This window comes from Anabas testudineus, chromosome 3, assembly GCF_900324465.2.
Source record: "Anabas testudineus chromosome 3, fAnaTes1.2, whole genome shotgun sequence".
Taxonomy (NCBI): domain Eukaryota; kingdom Metazoa; phylum Chordata; class Actinopteri; order Anabantiformes; family Anabantidae; genus Anabas; species Anabas testudineus.
This window is the reverse complement of record NC_046612.1, coordinates 15220327-15237748: the sequence shown is the minus strand read 5'-3', so window position 1 is coordinate 15237748 and position 17422 is coordinate 15220327. Positions and strand designations below refer to the sequence as shown.

General features: G+C 39.4%; 1 protein-coding gene across 1 annotated transcript; it reads left to right on the top strand.

Annotated features, from left to right (window-relative positions):
- The first annotated feature begins 413 nt into the window (after positions 1-413).
- LOC113174217 (paired amphipathic helix protein Sin3a-like) lies at positions 414-17286 on the top strand. Its single transcript, XM_026378001.1, has 21 exons — positions 414-615; positions 4090-4306; positions 4479-4658; positions 4946-5052; positions 5164-5479; positions 5612-5863; positions 5991-6143; positions 6487-6642; positions 7286-7372; positions 7518-7636; positions 7869-8094; positions 8313-8429; positions 8965-9203; positions 9301-9484; positions 9723-10305; positions 10444-10613; positions 11421-11594; positions 11697-11789; positions 11937-12031; positions 14292-14499; positions 15352-17286. Exons 2-21 carry the CDS (start codon positions 4112-4114, stop codon positions 15568-15570), a joined length of 3873 nt encoding a protein of 1290 aa, XP_026233786.1. The 5' UTR covers positions 414-615; positions 4090-4111; the 3' UTR covers positions 15571-17286.
- Positions 17287-17422: the final 136 nt, after the last annotated feature.

Sequence of the window (17422 nt, the reverse complement as noted above, 5' to 3'; positions counted from 1 at the left end):
AACATATTTTTCTGACCAACATTTAAAAAGCAAAGGAAATGAATTAAGCCTGTAACTAGTACATTTTCTTTCTCTCTGTTTATGAGTTGTCCAAATTATTGTGATCTATTTTCTGCCAGCTGTGTCATCCAGCTTCAGTGTGCTGGTTGGTTTGTGGATACCTGTGGAAACAATGAAACTGTTATGCACAAAGGGGCCCAACAAGTCCCCTGGAAGGTACCCGACGGGCAACATGGAGGCTGTGATGCAGAGTGCAGATAACATGCACTTGGCATGACCACACAACTACAAGCCTTGAACCAGAGTCACTGGCTCGCTGCGTTTACTGTATTTGTTTTCATTCTGGAGATCTGACCAATCCCAGTTCAGCCTGGGAGGAGACTAGTCCGCCTTCATCATAGACACGCCTCTATGTTCAAGGAACACCGCTCCATACATACAGTGTTGTTAGCGACGTAGCCGCTACGGACAATTTCATTTTTGACATTTCCATTTGCTACCACTTCTCAGAAGTAGACTTTTTTGTCACAGGCAGGCGAATGCACGAGTAGCGGTTTACTGCTTGGGTCCCGTTACAGTGGTGACTGAAGTTGTTGCTGGTGGCAGTCCTGTGAGGTAAGCTAAGTTGAACTAATGTTAGCTAGTTAGCCGAGGGTACCCTGTACTGATGGAGGTTATTTTGTTGTGCTAACGTACCATTTAGTCAGCTATTCATAGCCTTGTCAAACAGACAGCAAGCGAATACCGGCTGATTTTCTGGGATGAATTAACATTTTGGTGTTTTTTAATCTTCCAATAAAATAACCTAAGCGGCGGCTACGTTAGCTTGCGGGGTCGATAAGTTAGTGCAGCTAGTCTAAGTGAGGCTAGCAAGCTAGGAGCGGCGACCATGAATTAGCTGACATGCTAAAGCTAAGCAGACTGACCTAACAGCACGGATATTTTCTTTCAGTTTGTTCTTGCTCTGTCGGATTGTAACTTTCCGGTTCTTGGTTGTTATGTGACAAACGTGGCTTGCAGAGAACACGTTTGTATGACAACTAAATCTTTTTCTGTCGAACTTCTCGCGTAACTTAACGTCAATGCGACGTTAACGGTGGGTAGAAGCTATCGTTAGCTTGCTGGCTAACTAGCGGTCTTCCTGACCTAACAGCTAGCATAGCTTGGATTAATTACTGGCAGCATAACTTCAACTACCCGGGTGTAACGTTGGCCGCCACGTTAGAAACTATGCAGCCGACTGTGCTGTCGCGATTACAAGTGTCTGTTTTCTTTTGGACATGTTCTGGCTAACTACAAGGGTAGCCAACGTGTTCAGTTCGTCTAGATGTTGGAGCAGCAGAGTCCCGATTAACGTACTGAGGACTGTCAGCAAGCACCCGGCAGACACAAACCCGCCCTGGCTCTTTCAGCCTGCTATCATTTAATCTGCAGATGGTAAAGGTTAGCCCGCTTGCCACATCACTTCAAGCTAGGACGAAAGGAAAGCCAACGTCAGCCATCAGACAAGCGAAATCGGACAGCTCACCGAGAACGGATGGCGTTAAGCTCGATGTTTGGCGGAGAGGGGGAGGGGATGAGGCAGGGCTACAGCGAGCGAAAGACAGAGACAGCGCCTACATGCCTGTGGAGTATTTGCTGACAGCGAAATGGTGGCTTTTTGTAGCGCTACCGAACCAGTGTCGCTGTCTTTTACTGTCTGACGTTATTTGCTTCGCGTTTCGGCAAATAGCATTTAACCTGGACGTGCGACAGACACGAGTTCGGTAACTGAAGACCGTGCGCTCAGACACCGTGTTTTCCGTAATCGGTGGAGCTGGGTAGTGAGGCACAATGTCTGCTCTCCGCTAACCAAATGCAATGACGTTTACCGGGGGACCTACGGTAAATGGCTTGTCTCTGTAGACACGCATGGAGCGTGCAGTGAGCCACATGGACGTGTCTATGATTTGTTCAGATATTTACTCGAATTAACTCCACAAACAAATATCTGGCTGGTTTGTTAAATTACACACGAGAACTTTGGCAACTTTATTGCATTATAATGAGAAACCTTCACACCGATCCATCACAATTTATTGACAGCCCCTAACTGGCTACCACAGCCATTCTGTTTAACAATAATAGCACGTCTATTTAGGGAGTCATGGGCAAGCACTTAGTCCACTGCGTTCATGATAGCTTTTTGTTTTCATACAGTAAGTTAGTTTTGCATTGTGCCCACCTTTTCTTTCTCTTTTTCCCTTTTGTATTTTTGATTTCTATTAGCACACTTGTTTAACAGGGCTCTTGTTCATCTATATGTGCTCCAAGTGTAAATATAGTGCACATAAAGCTTAATTAAAAGTTACTCCTTCTGTTGAACATAGGAAATGGTCATTGTGGAGGCAGGATCATTCATATGCAGTTGCAAGAAAATGTAATGGCAGCGTTTTCAGTTACCTGGTGTGTGCATAAACTAGTCATGAAATATAAGCTGATCTTTTCAAAAGTCGCAAATATCAACACACAAAATTAGCTGACAAAACACAGCCACAATCTTTCATGTTTTTATTCAACACACCCATTAAACATATAGAATGATGATAGGGGAAAAGAAAGTAAAACTAGGCTTCTGATGTGAAACTCCAACGGGAGTCCATTCAATGAGTCTAGTATTGTGGTTTAGAACTACCTTGATTTAACAAAACACTTGAACAACTTCAGAAACCCAACATCTGCCTTTTATGGTGGCCACGTCAAAGCCCAGACCTCAGTTGTGTAAAGAACACTGTCTAATGTTGATCTTGGATGTTGTGCATGTGTAAGCCACAGCTACAGGAAGCACTTGCTTGAAGTTATTGCTGCCAAAGGTTATTAAAACACTGTTGGTAATATGTTTGTGACTGTGTATTTAATAGACTTAATAGACTAGAAATATTGTGTTTGTTTTTTATGACTTTGCTGAAGATCAGATCACAATTCCTGTACGTTGTTTTTACAGGAAATCCAAGAAAGTGCAAACAGTGCTATTACTTTTTCTTGCAACTAATTAGACTAGACTGTTCAGTCTACTTATGTATATTTACAAGGGGAGTTAAATTGATAACGACCCGTTTTTTTCCTTTGGAAATCAAATTTATTCAGTTTTTTAATTTATATAAACATTTCATATATGTAGGCCACTATAGAGAAAATTATTGTTTCTATGTCTAATGTAATTATGTCTTCCACCGCTCCTCTTCCCTTTTTTTTTTTTTTTTTTTTTTATTTTATTTTTTTTTTTTTATTAAAGCTAACAGAGTTTTGGAACTCCCCCTTTATACCTGACATGGTGACATTTCCCTACCACTCTTAGTTCTGGTAACACCAACAGAGGCCAATAATTCAGATGTTATGTTGTGTTAACCGGAAGGAACGTGAGACTGAAAATCTTGAGGTTACATTCAGAGCTCTGTTATGCAAAATCGTGCGCATATCTGTTTGATGGTGTCTAAATAAAGCTCATACACTTCACCGAGTAAATGTTTATTTCTACGTTTAATGAATCACATTGCATTACATTTTATGTTGTTATGTGTTTATTTGTGACATTTTTACTTAAGTATACCGTGACCATGATACAGACACTTCAACAGGACCTATGACAGTTCGGTGTTTAAAATAAAAAGACAAACAAACTATTTCCAAACAGTGGTAAAATCTGTTGGCAAAGAATGTTTGTGTAGGCATCAATTATACTGATCATCATTAATGTTTTTTGTGATCCTTCACTCTAAAAGTTATTTACAAACATAACTTTAACAACAACCACATGGCCTTCAGTTGTATTACTGACTTCCTGGTCAGTCATTCCTTTTGTCGATAATATACATTCATATATTTATATACAAATATATTTTGTATATATGTCAGATTTATTTTATACATTTACATTTAGTTATTTGGCAGATGCTTTTATCCAAAGGGACTTACAATTCGGGTGTAAGACAAGTAAACAATCTGAGTCAAGGAGACATTAAAGCAAATTGCTATAGGAAGATATGTTTTCAATTTCATGAGAGTCCAAAGTCACTCTCTTAACTTTCCATCTGTCTTTGTCTCCTTTAGTTCTTTTGAGTATGTGTATACAATGAAGAGGCGTGTGGAGGACCAAGAACCGATATTTGCAGCCCAGCAACAGCAACCACGCCGTCCCCCGGTTCAAGGTGTAGCAGAGAGTTTCCAGCACCGGGCCCTTGCCCCGGCCCCTACTGTGATAGAGGCAGCCACAGACACCATGCAGCCATCTACCGGCATCCAGTACTCTCTCCCCCAGGGCTACCAGGTATGATGGTATCAATGTAGTTGGCTTAGACAGCAGTACATGAGTTGTTTTAGTATTCAGTTGTGTTTTAGACTAACTTTTATCAAGCACCACATTTCTGAATTCAAAATGCTACTTTATCAATACTAAAAATAAATTGCAGAATCCTAAATTTGGTACTTTTCTCTCATAGGTGTCTACAATGCCTCAGAGCACAAGTGGACATGGGCACAACAATACTGCGTCTCATGTTGGTCCCCACGCACACAGTCTAGCAGTTCAGTCTCAGGGTCCTGCAGTGGTCCAAGCCCATGTTCATCCACCTGCACCCATGACATCAACCCAAGGACAGCAGCAGTTTCAACGACTGAAGGTACTGCTACATGGACAAATAAGCAAACTTTAAAGTACAGTACCCTCATCAGTGTTAATTAAATAGTTCATCTGTGTCAAATGTGATGCTATATTATACGTTTTTACCACTAATGAAATGGACATTGTTTATTTCACACTATATTAACCTAGTAGGTGTTTTTGTTTGTTTGTTTGTTTGTTTTTGACTGGTAAGTTCATGTTAATTTCATGTTTAGATGTTGAAAAATATCTGATTATGAAAGCAGAAATCTGCAGAAATCTGATTTTTCATTCTTTCCTTTCTAGGTTGAAGATGCCTTGTCCTATCTGGATCAAGTGAAGCTGCAATTTGGGAATCAGCCACAAGTTTATAATGATTTTCTTGATATTATGAAAGAGTTCAAATCACAGAGGTGAGTTATAATTTTGTCGGGAAAATCTGGAAAAAATTAATTGCTAATATTTCTCTGTGTGATTAATGGTCATCACATATTGAATTGCTTTAATTTATTCTCTTATCACAGCATTGACACTCCTGGAGTCATCAACCGTGTGTCTCAGCTCTTCAAGGGCCATCCAGACCTCATAATGGGTTTTAACACTTTCTTGCCACCTGGATATAAGATTGAAGTTCAAACCAACGATCTAGTCAATGTGACCACACCAGGTCAGATCCACTACATCACCCCTCATGGTATTTCTGTTCAGAACCTCCCTGTGAGTACAGCATCCAGCCAACCTGCAAGCCACCACCAGCACCAGAGTATACCACAGGCTGGCCCTCACACTACCACCACCTCGCCCATTCCCACTCAACCAGCTCCAACTAAAACCAGCAAGGTAAAATAAATTCAGTTTGCCATGAATTGGGTATAGAAGGGTAGAGACATTTCATTAGCTTAGTTGTCATGTTTCCTAAACAGACCTTGTGTGTCATAATGTCACATTGTGTGCCTATATTGTTCTCAACAGCCAATTCAGTCTCCAGCCCATACACCCACCAGCCAGCCCAATCCATCCATCCCGTCCTGTGCCTCACCAAGATCGCCTTCTGTTCAGTCCCATGCCCCTGTTAGCAGCACGCCATCTGCTGGACCGCCTCTCCAGAATAACCAGCCAGTGGAGTTCAACCACGCCATAAACTATGTCAATAAAATCAAAAACCGCTTTCAGGGTCAGCCAGATGTGTATAAATCTTTCCTGGAAATCCTGCACACATACCAGGTAATGAATAACATATCAATAGAAATAAATTAGGTACTGTGTTTGTACCCACCATAAATATGTGTGTCAAAATGGCATACAACCAGTTGTAATCTCACTACCTCTTTTTTATTTTTACATTTTCCAGAAGGAACAGAGAAATGCTAAAGAGGCAGGAGGTAACTACACTCCAGCACTGACTGAGCAGGAGGTGTACACTCAGGTGGCAAGGCTCTTTAAGAACCAGGAGGACCTCCTTTCAGAGTTTGGACAGTTTTTGCCAGATGCAAACAGTTCAGTGGTGAGTCTCAGTGAATACACTCACTACATCTTAACTGGATGTTATTACACCAATTTCACTGGCATTATTTTACTAATAAGAATCTAGAAGTGTGAAAGTCTTTCCGTTAAAGATTTTAATATAATGGGATATTAGGTGTCTCTACTGTGACCCTCTCCAACGCAGATTATAACATTATAACATTGCAACTCACTAAAAATAATCCTCAAGATTTAGTTTTGGTTCAGATCTGCAGCAAGTTGTTGATCATTAACCTTTTTTAAATCTTAAATGTTAATTTAATTTTTTCTGTCACCTATTGGGACCTTTTTGGTGAGACTGTGACATGTAATATCTTTTTCAGCTGCTGAATAAGACTACGCCAGACCGGGCAGAGTCGGTGCGTAATGATCATGGTGGCACAGTAAAGAGGCCATTGCTGAACAACAAACAAAGACTGACCCAGAATGGCCTGCTGATTAGAAGACCGGCTGGAGTGGGAGTCACACCACCTGTCAAGGTACACGCCACTCTCCATGTTGACTGTGTGAATATATTTAGTTTGATTAAAGTACATAACTGTGTATATATGGTCATAAAATTCACACTGCTTGTTAAGACATAAACCAAGTCCTGAACTCTCTGTAGACCTTCACACAAGGAATCAAACCATGTGTGAAGATAAATTTTTTTTCTCGGGAGTAAAACCTCAAAAAAAGCACTATATCTGACACAACAGGCACTGCTCATGACCTGCTAATAGCATCCCTATGGTGAATCATGGTGAGGGCAGCATCATGCTGCATGGAGTGTATCTCAGCAGCAGGGGAAAGGAAGACAGAGTAGAAAAATTATAGAATATTTTCAGCATGAAAATAGCCTGAATCATACAGCCAAGACAATGCTGCATAGTGACTTTGGGACCAGTCTGTGGAGTGACCCAGCTAAAGCCAAGACTCAAAATCCATAGAAATAGAGAGAGACCTTCAGATGGTAGTTCACACATGCTTGAGGGGATTTCTGTATTAAGAAGCGATAAACATAAATTACTATTATTAATTCTTGTCTGCCTCTTTGCATCCAGTAAAAAATATTTGCAACAGGTCATATTTTTATATACATGGGGTGACTGTAGTTTTGTTATGTTTTTATTGCCATTTTAGAAGAAACCCAAAATAATGGAGAAGGACCATGGTATGACTGAAGTCGGCAAACACAGCACCAGCACTGAAACTATGTTCTTTGAGAAGGTTAGTATTGTTTTATTCATCACACGAGTGTATTTAGGTTACTGCGATAACAAGATGGAGATAACAACTACTAAAATGCTATTTATACAATTAAATCATGTCCACACGTTTAATTTCATTTTGTCATCACTGACAACATTAACAGGTAAAGAAGGCCCTTCGGAGCTCTGAGGCGTATGACAACTTCCTGCGTTGTCTGCACATCTTCAATCAAGAAGTAATATCGCGTGCTGAGCTGGTGCAGCTAGTCATACCATTTCTTGGGTGAGTTTAAAAAAAAAAAAAAAAAACATACACACAATCAATGCTCAGCTGCACATTGCTACATCATTTTCTAATGTTAAGCTTTATTATTAATGAAACGCTGTATTGCTCTCACAGGTTTTAGCATCAGCATGTGCATCATATTTAATACTTCTATTAAAAATCACACATGTAAGGCACTGGGCCGTAGTCTCACCTTTCTGTTTCTCACATAATGGGGCATGATTTACAGAAAATTCCCAGAGCTTTTTACTTGGTTTAAAAACTTCCTGGGCTACCGGGAGTCTAGTCATGGAGAGTCGAGCCATGCTGAGAGTCTACCCAAAGAACGGGCAACAGAGGGCATCGCCATGGAGATTGACTATGCTTCCTGTAAGAGGCTGGGGTCTAGTTACAGAGCTCTGCCAAAGAGCTACCAGCAGCCCAAGTGCACAGGAAGGACGCCACTTTGCAGAGAGGTGAGTCATTGAGGGAAGTCTGCCTATTGATAAACTTTTTTTCTTTCAGGGTCTATGGTTTCGTCATTAACTCAGATAAAGGCGTTGGTCCTAAACATCGACCCAGTTTTTTATTTTGTGGTGTCTGTTATCAGCTTGACATTATTGCAAATGAGGGCCTTCATAATGAATACTTTGTTTAAACAGAAATTTGATTTTACATAAATGTCCATTTGCAGGTTCTAAATGACACATGGGTGTCATTTCCATCATGGTCGGAGGATTCTACATTTGTGAGCTCAAAGAAGACACAATATGAGGAGCATATTTACAGATGTGAAGATGAGCGTTTTGAGGTGAGGAATACTGAGTCCACTCATCTCTAAAGTAAAGTACAGGCGCAACTCAACAAATTAGAATACTGTTAAACTTTTTTTTTAATATAATTTTATTCAAAAGGTTAAGCTCTCATATTATAGAATTATTACAAGTGAAGTGAAGAACACTGCCCGTCCCAAAAAAGGTTTAACTGAGCAAATAGGTTATTCCATTGAATAATTACTGCATGGATGATTATGCTTCAGCTGGCAACAAGTTATTTAACCCAAACTCACGCAGTGAGTAACTTCTCATTTCTTAAACGACCATGTCTAAAGACACATCCTGTGGTCGTGGAAAATATGTCAATCTGTTCTGGTTCTGATCAGGTCTATGTTCAGCAATGGTATGTGCCCAAAGATGCTCACAATACTTTGTAGTTTAGATTTGTGCAGCATCTCAAAATACCAGAGCAAAGATTTAAATATTCAAGGAAGACTGTCCTGCTGACACCACCATCCATAATCAGAGATTGTAACTCATTTGTAAATAATGTGATTGTGTCCTGTTTAGCTGGATGTTGTGTTGGAGACCAACCTTTCCACGATACGAGCCTTGGAGACAGTGCAGCGGAAAGTTTCCCGCATGTCAGCTGAGGAGCAGTTGCGCTTCAAGCTCGACAACACACTGGGTGGCTCATCAGAGGTCATTCATCGTAAAGCTATCCAGAGGATATACGGGGACAAGGCCCAAGACATTATTGACGGTCTCAAGAGGAACCCAGCTGTGTGTGTACCCATAGTGCTGAAAAGGTTAATAGCCCAATTTTAATTACTCTCTAATCAAGGTTTAGCTTTTTTAATAAATTATCACCACCTAAACTATGCATTGCTTTTTTGTTTTTTCCAGATTAAAAATGAAGGAGGATGAGTGGAGAGAATCCCAGAGAGGTTTCAACAAAATCTGGCGGGAGCAGAATGAAAAGTATTACCTGAAGTCACTTGACCATCAAGGCATCAACTTCAAGCAGAATGACACCAAAGTGCTGCGCTCAAAGACCTTGCTCAATGAAATAGAGATGCTGTATGATGATGTAAGGAACCATGTTGTCTTAACAATAATTTGATAAATAGATAGCTAGATAGATAGATACATAGGAAGGAAGGAAGGAAGGAAAACGTAATGATTCATTGATGGTTGTTGGTGGTGCTTTTGGTACAGTAATTCATTTCCACAACATAGGCTTGGATCACCAGATCATGTCTAGATAGATCATATAGAATGCTACTTTTAATTAGGTAAACTCGTTGACTTTTCTCTGTGTCCTGTAGCGCCAGGAGCGAGCATCAGAGGAAACGCCTACCCCACCACCAAGCGGCCCACACATGACTTTGACCTACGATGACAGCCAAATCCTGGAAGATGCTGCTGCCCTCATCATCCACCATGTCAAAAGACAGGTGGGCATTCAGAAAGAAGACAAGTACAAGATCAAACAGATTATCCACCACTTCATCCCAGATCTGCTGTTTGCACGGCGAGGTGAGCTCTCTGATGTGGAGGAGGAGGAAGAAGAGGAGGAAGAAGACTTGGAGATGGATCAAGACGGCCCCAGGAAGCACAATGGCCTGCCAGGCAGCAGCCCATCCAAGTCTAAGCTTCTTTTCAGCAACACAGCAGCTCAGAAGCTGCGGGGCAGCGATGATGCCTATAATCTGTTCTTTGTGAACAACTACTGGTATGTATTCTTTCGTCTTCATCACATCCTCTGCTCTCGTCTGCTGCGAATCTACACTCAAGCAGAGAAGCAGATTGAAGAGGATGCCCGTGAGCGAGAGTGGGAAAGAGAGGTGCTGGGACTGAAGAGGGAGAAAAATGAAAATCCAGCAATACAACTAAAGATGAAGGAGCCGAGTAAGTGAACAAACAAGAAGTGGTTTCATTTTTGCTGAGTCTTGAACTTTGAGTCACTTAAAGAGCCATGCTGCTCATATTGTATAATTTTTCCTCCATACTCTCTAACTGACCATATTTCCCATGTTGTACCTGCAGTGGATGTTGATGTAGACGACTATTACTCAGTGTTTCTGGAAATGGTGCGGAATCTTTTGGATGGAAACATGGAGCCTGCTCATTATGAGGACTCCCTGAGGGAAATGTTTACTATCCATGCCTACATTGCCTTCACCATGGACAAACTTATCCAGAGCATTGTTCGGCAGGTCAGTACATTCCCTATTATAATAGACTTCAGAGAGATTAACTCCTGCACTGTATGTAAATTTTTCTTCAAACGGAATTAAATCTTGTGAATAATGTTTTTAGTCATACTGAGAATAAATAGTACAGAATTCATTAAAAGAAGTTTTAAAAATGCTGCCTTAAAGTGACCTGTCTTTTACACTAAAGCACATTTTGAAAAGGAAATAACAAGGTAGAAAAAAGACAGCACCTCAGAGGAACAACTAACAATGTGTCAGAAAGCAGTCTGACTTTAGCAAGCACAGACAAAGTCAAACCAGCCGTATATTATGCTTAACCAGACCCCGGGCTTACTTCAATTCTAACATTATCCCATCAATAATTCCTTCCTACTCCAGAGCTGCACATCATAGCAGTCTGAGCTGCATTTCTCTTTTAGCTTTTAATCACCTGCACATTACTTCAGGAAAATAAGTATGTGAACATAATGCTTCATGCTTATGTATGCATCAACTGTGTTTAAGTCTAAATCCTGTCTTAAATGTGTTTAAAATTATGAAAAAGCACATCATCATATGTCATGTTAAACATCACACTGCTAAAGCTGGGATGTCAATACCTGTGTAAAATGAACACCAGAGCATCTTTAACGTGGTGTTTTAAAGTGCAGTGTAAATATGTTAGGGCATCTTAAAGATCAGTCACCTTCTCTGTGTAAAAACTATATATGGCTATAAACAAGCCAATGGGGTTTAATTCTAAATGGTACAAATTTTTGCATTTGTGGACATATACTAAATCTAATTCTAAATCTACTGCTTTCTTAGCTCCAGCACATCGTCACTGATGATGGATGTGCACGTATACTGGATACATACCTGAGCGAAAGTGCCAATAAAGCCACAGGGGGCACACTGTCCACACAGACATTAAGGGCCTCAGCAGAGATCACCTACCAGCGCAAAGCAGAGCAGCTTATGTCAGATGAGAACTGTTTCAAGGTACCACAAAACAAAGCAAATAACGATAATGTTGTATATCAGTCTAAATTATTATACAGTGCGTTTATTGGAAATTTCTTCTGATCGCCTGTTTTTGTCCAGTTGATGTTTGTAAAGAGCCGAGGATCTGTCAGTCTGGCCATGGAACTGTTGGACACAGAAGAGGAGAACTCTGACGAGCCAGTGGAGGCAGAGGTAAGACTCATTAGTCATTAGTTTACTAAGTTCACCTACTAACCTACACCCTCATTAATTTCAGTACAGAAGCCCAGAAATGTTGATTGTATTTTTAAATTGCATTCAATTATATACAAGTTTTTTTTTCTGCTATGTCGTCTACAGAGGTGGTCAGACTACGTGGGAAGATACCTGAATTCAGATTCTGCATCTCCAGAGCTGCGCGAGCATCTGGCCCAGAAGCCAGTGTTCCTCCCAAGGTGAGGCTCCAGCCATGTTCCCCTCTTGTCTGCACAATTTTAAGCTTCTGTGATGAGGCTTTAGTCAGCTTGGCAATCCACTGTTGAAAAACTGAACCAGCTGCCAGACAGAAGTTTTTTTTTTTGTTTTTTTTTAGAGTTAGAAACAGTGGCACTTCTGGACAAGCCTGACTTAGAAAACTCTCTGAGAGTTCTGCCTTTTATAGTAACAGACAAACGGCAAAGGTTTGAGAAGATGGATCAAATAATAACTCGAACTATGATTACAGTGAAGTGCAGTGCCTGAATTCTCTCTTGTCTGTTAATAATCAAATTGGCCAAAAGCATTTATTTAAACACTTTTCTTTTTGAGTTTCAGACCTCTGCCTCAGATGAAAGGTTGCACTTTACATGGCCATCATTTTAAGAAATGGAATTTATTTATTCATTGATTAAGTTCCTTTTTAATGGGAATTTTATTTATTAATAGTAAGATTTGTTTTAACTAGTTTAGGCTTGATCTTGGGTTTTGTATTTCCACCTCAGACACAGCTATATTGACCCCTTTTGGTTTCATTATTCACGCTGTATTGAATTTAAATGATGATTTTCATTGTTTAACCGAAAAACTAAATTCACTGAATGCACAAACTGAAAGCAAAACAAATGGGTTCCACCTTTTGTCCTTTTTATTTTATTTTCTACTGTGTCTTTGACTTAGTTGAAGAGACTGAAGCTCTTGCGTAGGATCTGAAAGAGAGAACAGTGACGTTGTAGTTTCCTTTTCTATTTTATCATGCCCTTTGTTTGTGATTGTATTAAGATCAGAGGTCCTGTGTGTGTGACTTACTCACTGTTTTCTTACTGTAAATGTTCAAATGTCGTTTGTTTAAGTCTGTTATACTCAGTGTTATGTTTGTAATAATTTTCAGTGGAAACAGTGCACTCCCGTTGCAACTTTTGGTTGTGGGTGAGGATTTTCCACTGGTTTGACAGACATTAGTGCTCATAAAGTTTTTAAAAATCTAGTCAAGCACATTATCTGCACCACTTGTACAGAGGAATAGGATTTGTAAATAAAATGATCGTCTTAATTGTATGTTCATATGTTGGTGTATTTTTTTCCTCTTGCCTCAAAAGTGTGCACAGAGGAGTGGTTGGGTCTGTTCTGTCGTAAATCTGCGAGTGTTACACATCAAATCTTGTCTGTTACTGCTTTTTGGCACTTTCTGTTTGATTGTTACTTTGAGATGGCTGTCCATTACCATAAGCATTTCAAAAGGATTTTTTTAAAACACAAAAATCTTGCTCTTAGTTTTGTCTTATTTATTAACCCATTGCATAAATCAGGTACCTATGATTTATCACTGGGCTCACCCACATCTTGTGGCTTTTCTTTTTTTTCTTTTCTTTTCTCATTTAATCTGTAAGACATAAGCAGCACCAGAGGTCAAAACACTTGACCATTCTTCACAAAATTATTCCGTGGCAGTGAAATTCCAGCAGTTTCTTTTTCACTTGTGTTGGGTCTTCATCTCATGATCATAACACTGTACATTTGTTGGTGAAAAGTATGTGCGCATCAAAGTATTTTCAGCTGGTATATATTTAACAGTACGTGAAATTGGCCTTACTGTCATGTCTTTTAAGTGGAGCCCTGAATGCAAAAATATGCTTCATGGTTTCAGTCCTCGCTCACCTGTAACCTCTGTGGTAAGTACACATTTAAAACTTTCATTCAGGTGGGGTGAATAATTGTAATTTTTTTTTTTCTACCTGCACATATGTGGGATCAATTTCCAATTCAAATAAGTATTTATTTGGCAAACATATTTGATTTTAATCTGAACTTGTGTGGCTGTGCAACGGAAGTGCACTGTACAGAAATATTACGACTGCTGCCTCTGCTGCTCTTATAGATCCACATTTCCCACGAATGATTTGACTCCCTATCTAATTCTGTTACCCGGTGAGTTGCAATGCATGGGTTTAAAAATAATTGTTTAAAGGGACAGTCCTCTCAAATTTGATTATACTGTTCGCACATTTGCTTAATGTCGTGTTTTATGCCTGACCGTATCCTCTTAGGCTTTAAAATTGCTTAGTACATGCCATCAAAAACAATATTGTGACATGTAACATGCTCAAGTGAAAAGAAAAAGTTTTTAGATTTTAGACATTTGTGCTCACTTTCTCTGTAAATGTGATGTTTGATGTGTGAAGTAATCTCTCTTGACTCATTCCCTATTATTCATGGTGGTCAATCTCTTTTGGCTCTCAGGAATTTGAGACGGGTAAGGAAATGTCAGAGAGGATGGGAGCAGCTGCAGCAGGAGAGAATGACCAAGGGCCCCTCAGACAAGTCACAGGATAGCACCAGTGAACTGAAGATGGAGTGCATGTTCAAGCTCAACTCCTACAAGATGGTCTATGTCTGCAAGTCAGAAGATTATATGTACAGACACACAGCACTCACACGGGCTCATCAGGTAAATCCTAGTTGTATACTCTCTTTCTTCATGATTCATTATTGATAGGATCAGAACTGGATTTCAGAACAGAACTGTCATATCCAAAAATATTAAATGTACCTGCAGTTTTTTTAATGACAGAGACAAGAAGTTCATCCTGTGTTGATACAACAGCCGCTACTAAATACACATGGACAAATAATTTATGATGCTTTCACAAGTGGTCTCAGATACAGCATGTCTTCATTAACTAGAGGAGTGACATCCTTTAATACTCAAAGAATAAAGGCTGAAGAAACGAAAAGAACAAAAGTCACAGCATAGTCTTCAGTTTTCTACAGTCCACTGGATTTGTTCGTAATGTGAGATGTTTATTTAAGGTCATGTTTTTGGTTCCCATTTTCATTTACCGTGAGTCCCAGTCGCCCTCAAACATGTTTTAAGTTTCTAAAGGTTAATGTAATGTGTGTTCTCATCACAAAGATAACAAATTCATCACAGCTAAAAACAAGTTTGTAGTTTTTACTGTAAAATAACCCCAATCTGTCAAAAAGATGGGTGTATTATAGACCTGAAGAGATGTCAAAAAGACAGTCTGAGAAACTTATTTAGATCACTTTCAAGAGTCTGACTTTAAGACAAGGTACACAAATGTGGGTTTTACTTATGTCTTTGCAAAAGTTGGAAAAAAAAATAGATTTTTCTGAAAAAAATTGAAGTCTGTTGAAAAGTGGTGTCAATCTTGATATTTTAGCCACTGTCATACACTTAGTGTCGATGTTAATGAATGAGATGACCTCTCTGTGGAGATGTTTTCTTCCCGGTATCTCAGTAGCTGAACTGTGTCGTCGTGTTTGATTTCTCTTCCAGTCCCACCAGCAGGTGAACACGCGCCTGCACACACGCTTTCAGACCTGGCTGGACACCTGGGCCAAAGAGCACGTGACCAGTGACATGGCTGCTGACAACCACAAGTGGCTGATGGGAGATGGACAAGAAGGCCTGTTGTCCTGCACCACCACTTGCAGCCCAGAGGTCCTCCATTATCTCAACATTAACAAGTATCGGGTGAAGTACCGAACACTGTAGTCTCTCTTATTGAAAGATAAACTGTGGTAGTGGCCATCATTACACAAAACAAAAACTGCCAGAGGTGAAGACGTACAGTAGATTCATACTTACTGGACTCAGTTGCCAAGAGGTTGTCAGTCCATGATTTAGATGAGATGTAAATTTTTCCACATTTTTCAAACAAGCTTAAAACACTCCTTCCTTGCTGTATCTTCTATCTCAAGAAGTAATGAAACATTTCATAACAACAACTCAGTAATAAGTGTTTTTGAACATCTACTCATCATTTTATAGGAAATAAAAACAAACGGCCTCAACTTTTCTCTTTAGGTAGCAAGAACAAGTATCCTGTTACTTCTTTTCAGATGTGTACACTTGGACTTGAAGCTGTAAACGTGTATAGCCTGTGAATGTTTTCTTTCTTGGTGGTGAAGTTGCAGTAGTCCACTATATATACATCATCTCTGGCAACTGCTGGGTAGACGCTTGGCTGAGCAGTGTGTATCAAGTACAATAATTTATGACCGCCCAAACACTTTGTGTAAATATGTTGTTTATAGATTTTGTTTTGTTTTTTTTAATCAAATGTCATTTATGTGTAGCGTACATTAACACAGACATAGTATCAATCTTTAGCTAGAGGTTGCAGAGACGTTTATTAAGAGAATTTTAACTGTTTTTACCAAAGGATGTTAACTAGAGACCTTTTTTTGTTTGTTTGTGGTCTGTTAAACATGTTGTCCCCTGTTTGTTTAGTAGAAATTAAATTTTATACATGTTTTCAGCCCATTTTGCGCATTTCTACTTTCAGTCTTTGGGATTAGTATCACTTGTGGTTTTAAGATTATTGAATGTAGCTGAGCAGCAATTTCTCAAAGTACAGTATATGTCCATTTTGTTCCAGAGTACTGAAGTCTTCACAGTACTTTCAACGTTTTCTTCTATTTAAACTTGACCCAATGGTTAGAGTCTGTATGAAATGTTCAGTGGTCTCATAATCTAAAACATATATGAGTTGTTTAATTTTTATGCCCAGTGTTGAGGACGACTGCATGTATAGTAGGTCTATACATGAATGTCAGCCATGTGACCTGTGTACAAGAAAGCAATAATTCCTTCAGTCGCAGTTTATCAAAGCTATCAGTTTGTATTTCTTGGTGAAATACAAATGTGAATGTTGTATTCCCTTAAAATAGGGATGTAAACTAAGGATTTTGTATTGCCTATTCTCCTCTGCAGGTTGTTTAATAAAACTGCAACTGGCCCTGTAGATATTGTAGTTAAGGTTGAATGGGAAAATATCCATCACACTAAATGCTGTAAAGTGTTTAAATCTGATATTAATTTTAGGAAATGAGTCAGATTGTTGTAATTTTTCACCAGTGGATCGTAACGTTCACACAAAAAGCTCAGTTTGAAAAGTGCAGAATGGCCACACAGGTGGTGCCAGACAAATTTCATCCTTCAGCGATCTCCTGAACTGTGTGTAAGGGAGCAGTCAGTAACATAACCAGCTACAGACAATCTTGGAACAGTTTATTACTTGGGGTTTTAATTTTTATATTTACTGTGTTTAATAAGGAATACCACAGATAGACCCGAGGAGCTCATTGTGTATAAAGAGATTGTTTGTACCTCGTTTAATGTGTCTCTTCTCTTGACTTTTATGATGTTGTATATGAGTGTTAGTATGGTGTTTGGCATTAAACTATTCTTTGAATAGACAGAAACTCAGTTGACCACCTTTTGTTGTTTGTCCATTGTGTTTATGTGCTGAGTTTAACTGATCTTTAAGCATCATTTACATTTAATTTATGTAGGTATGAAATATTACATTTCTCTAGCCTGTTATAAGCAGAATTTAGAAAAA

What these genes read in the sequence shown, in the direction of transcription:
- LOC113174217 (XM_026378001.1), top strand. Translation starts at nt 4,112, where the DNA reads ATGAAGAGGCGTGTGGAGGACCAAGAACCGATATTTGCAGCCCAGCAA. An exon ending in CTCTCCCCCAGGGCTACCAG is followed by an intron (nt 4,307 to 4,478) that starts GTATGATGGTAT and finishes TTTCTCTCATAG; the next exon opens with GTGTCTACAATGCCTCAGAG. An exon ending in GAGTCACACCACCTGTCAAG is followed by an intron (nt 6,643 to 7,285) that starts GTACACGCCACT and finishes TTGCCATTTTAG; the next exon opens with AAGAAACCCAAAATAATGGA.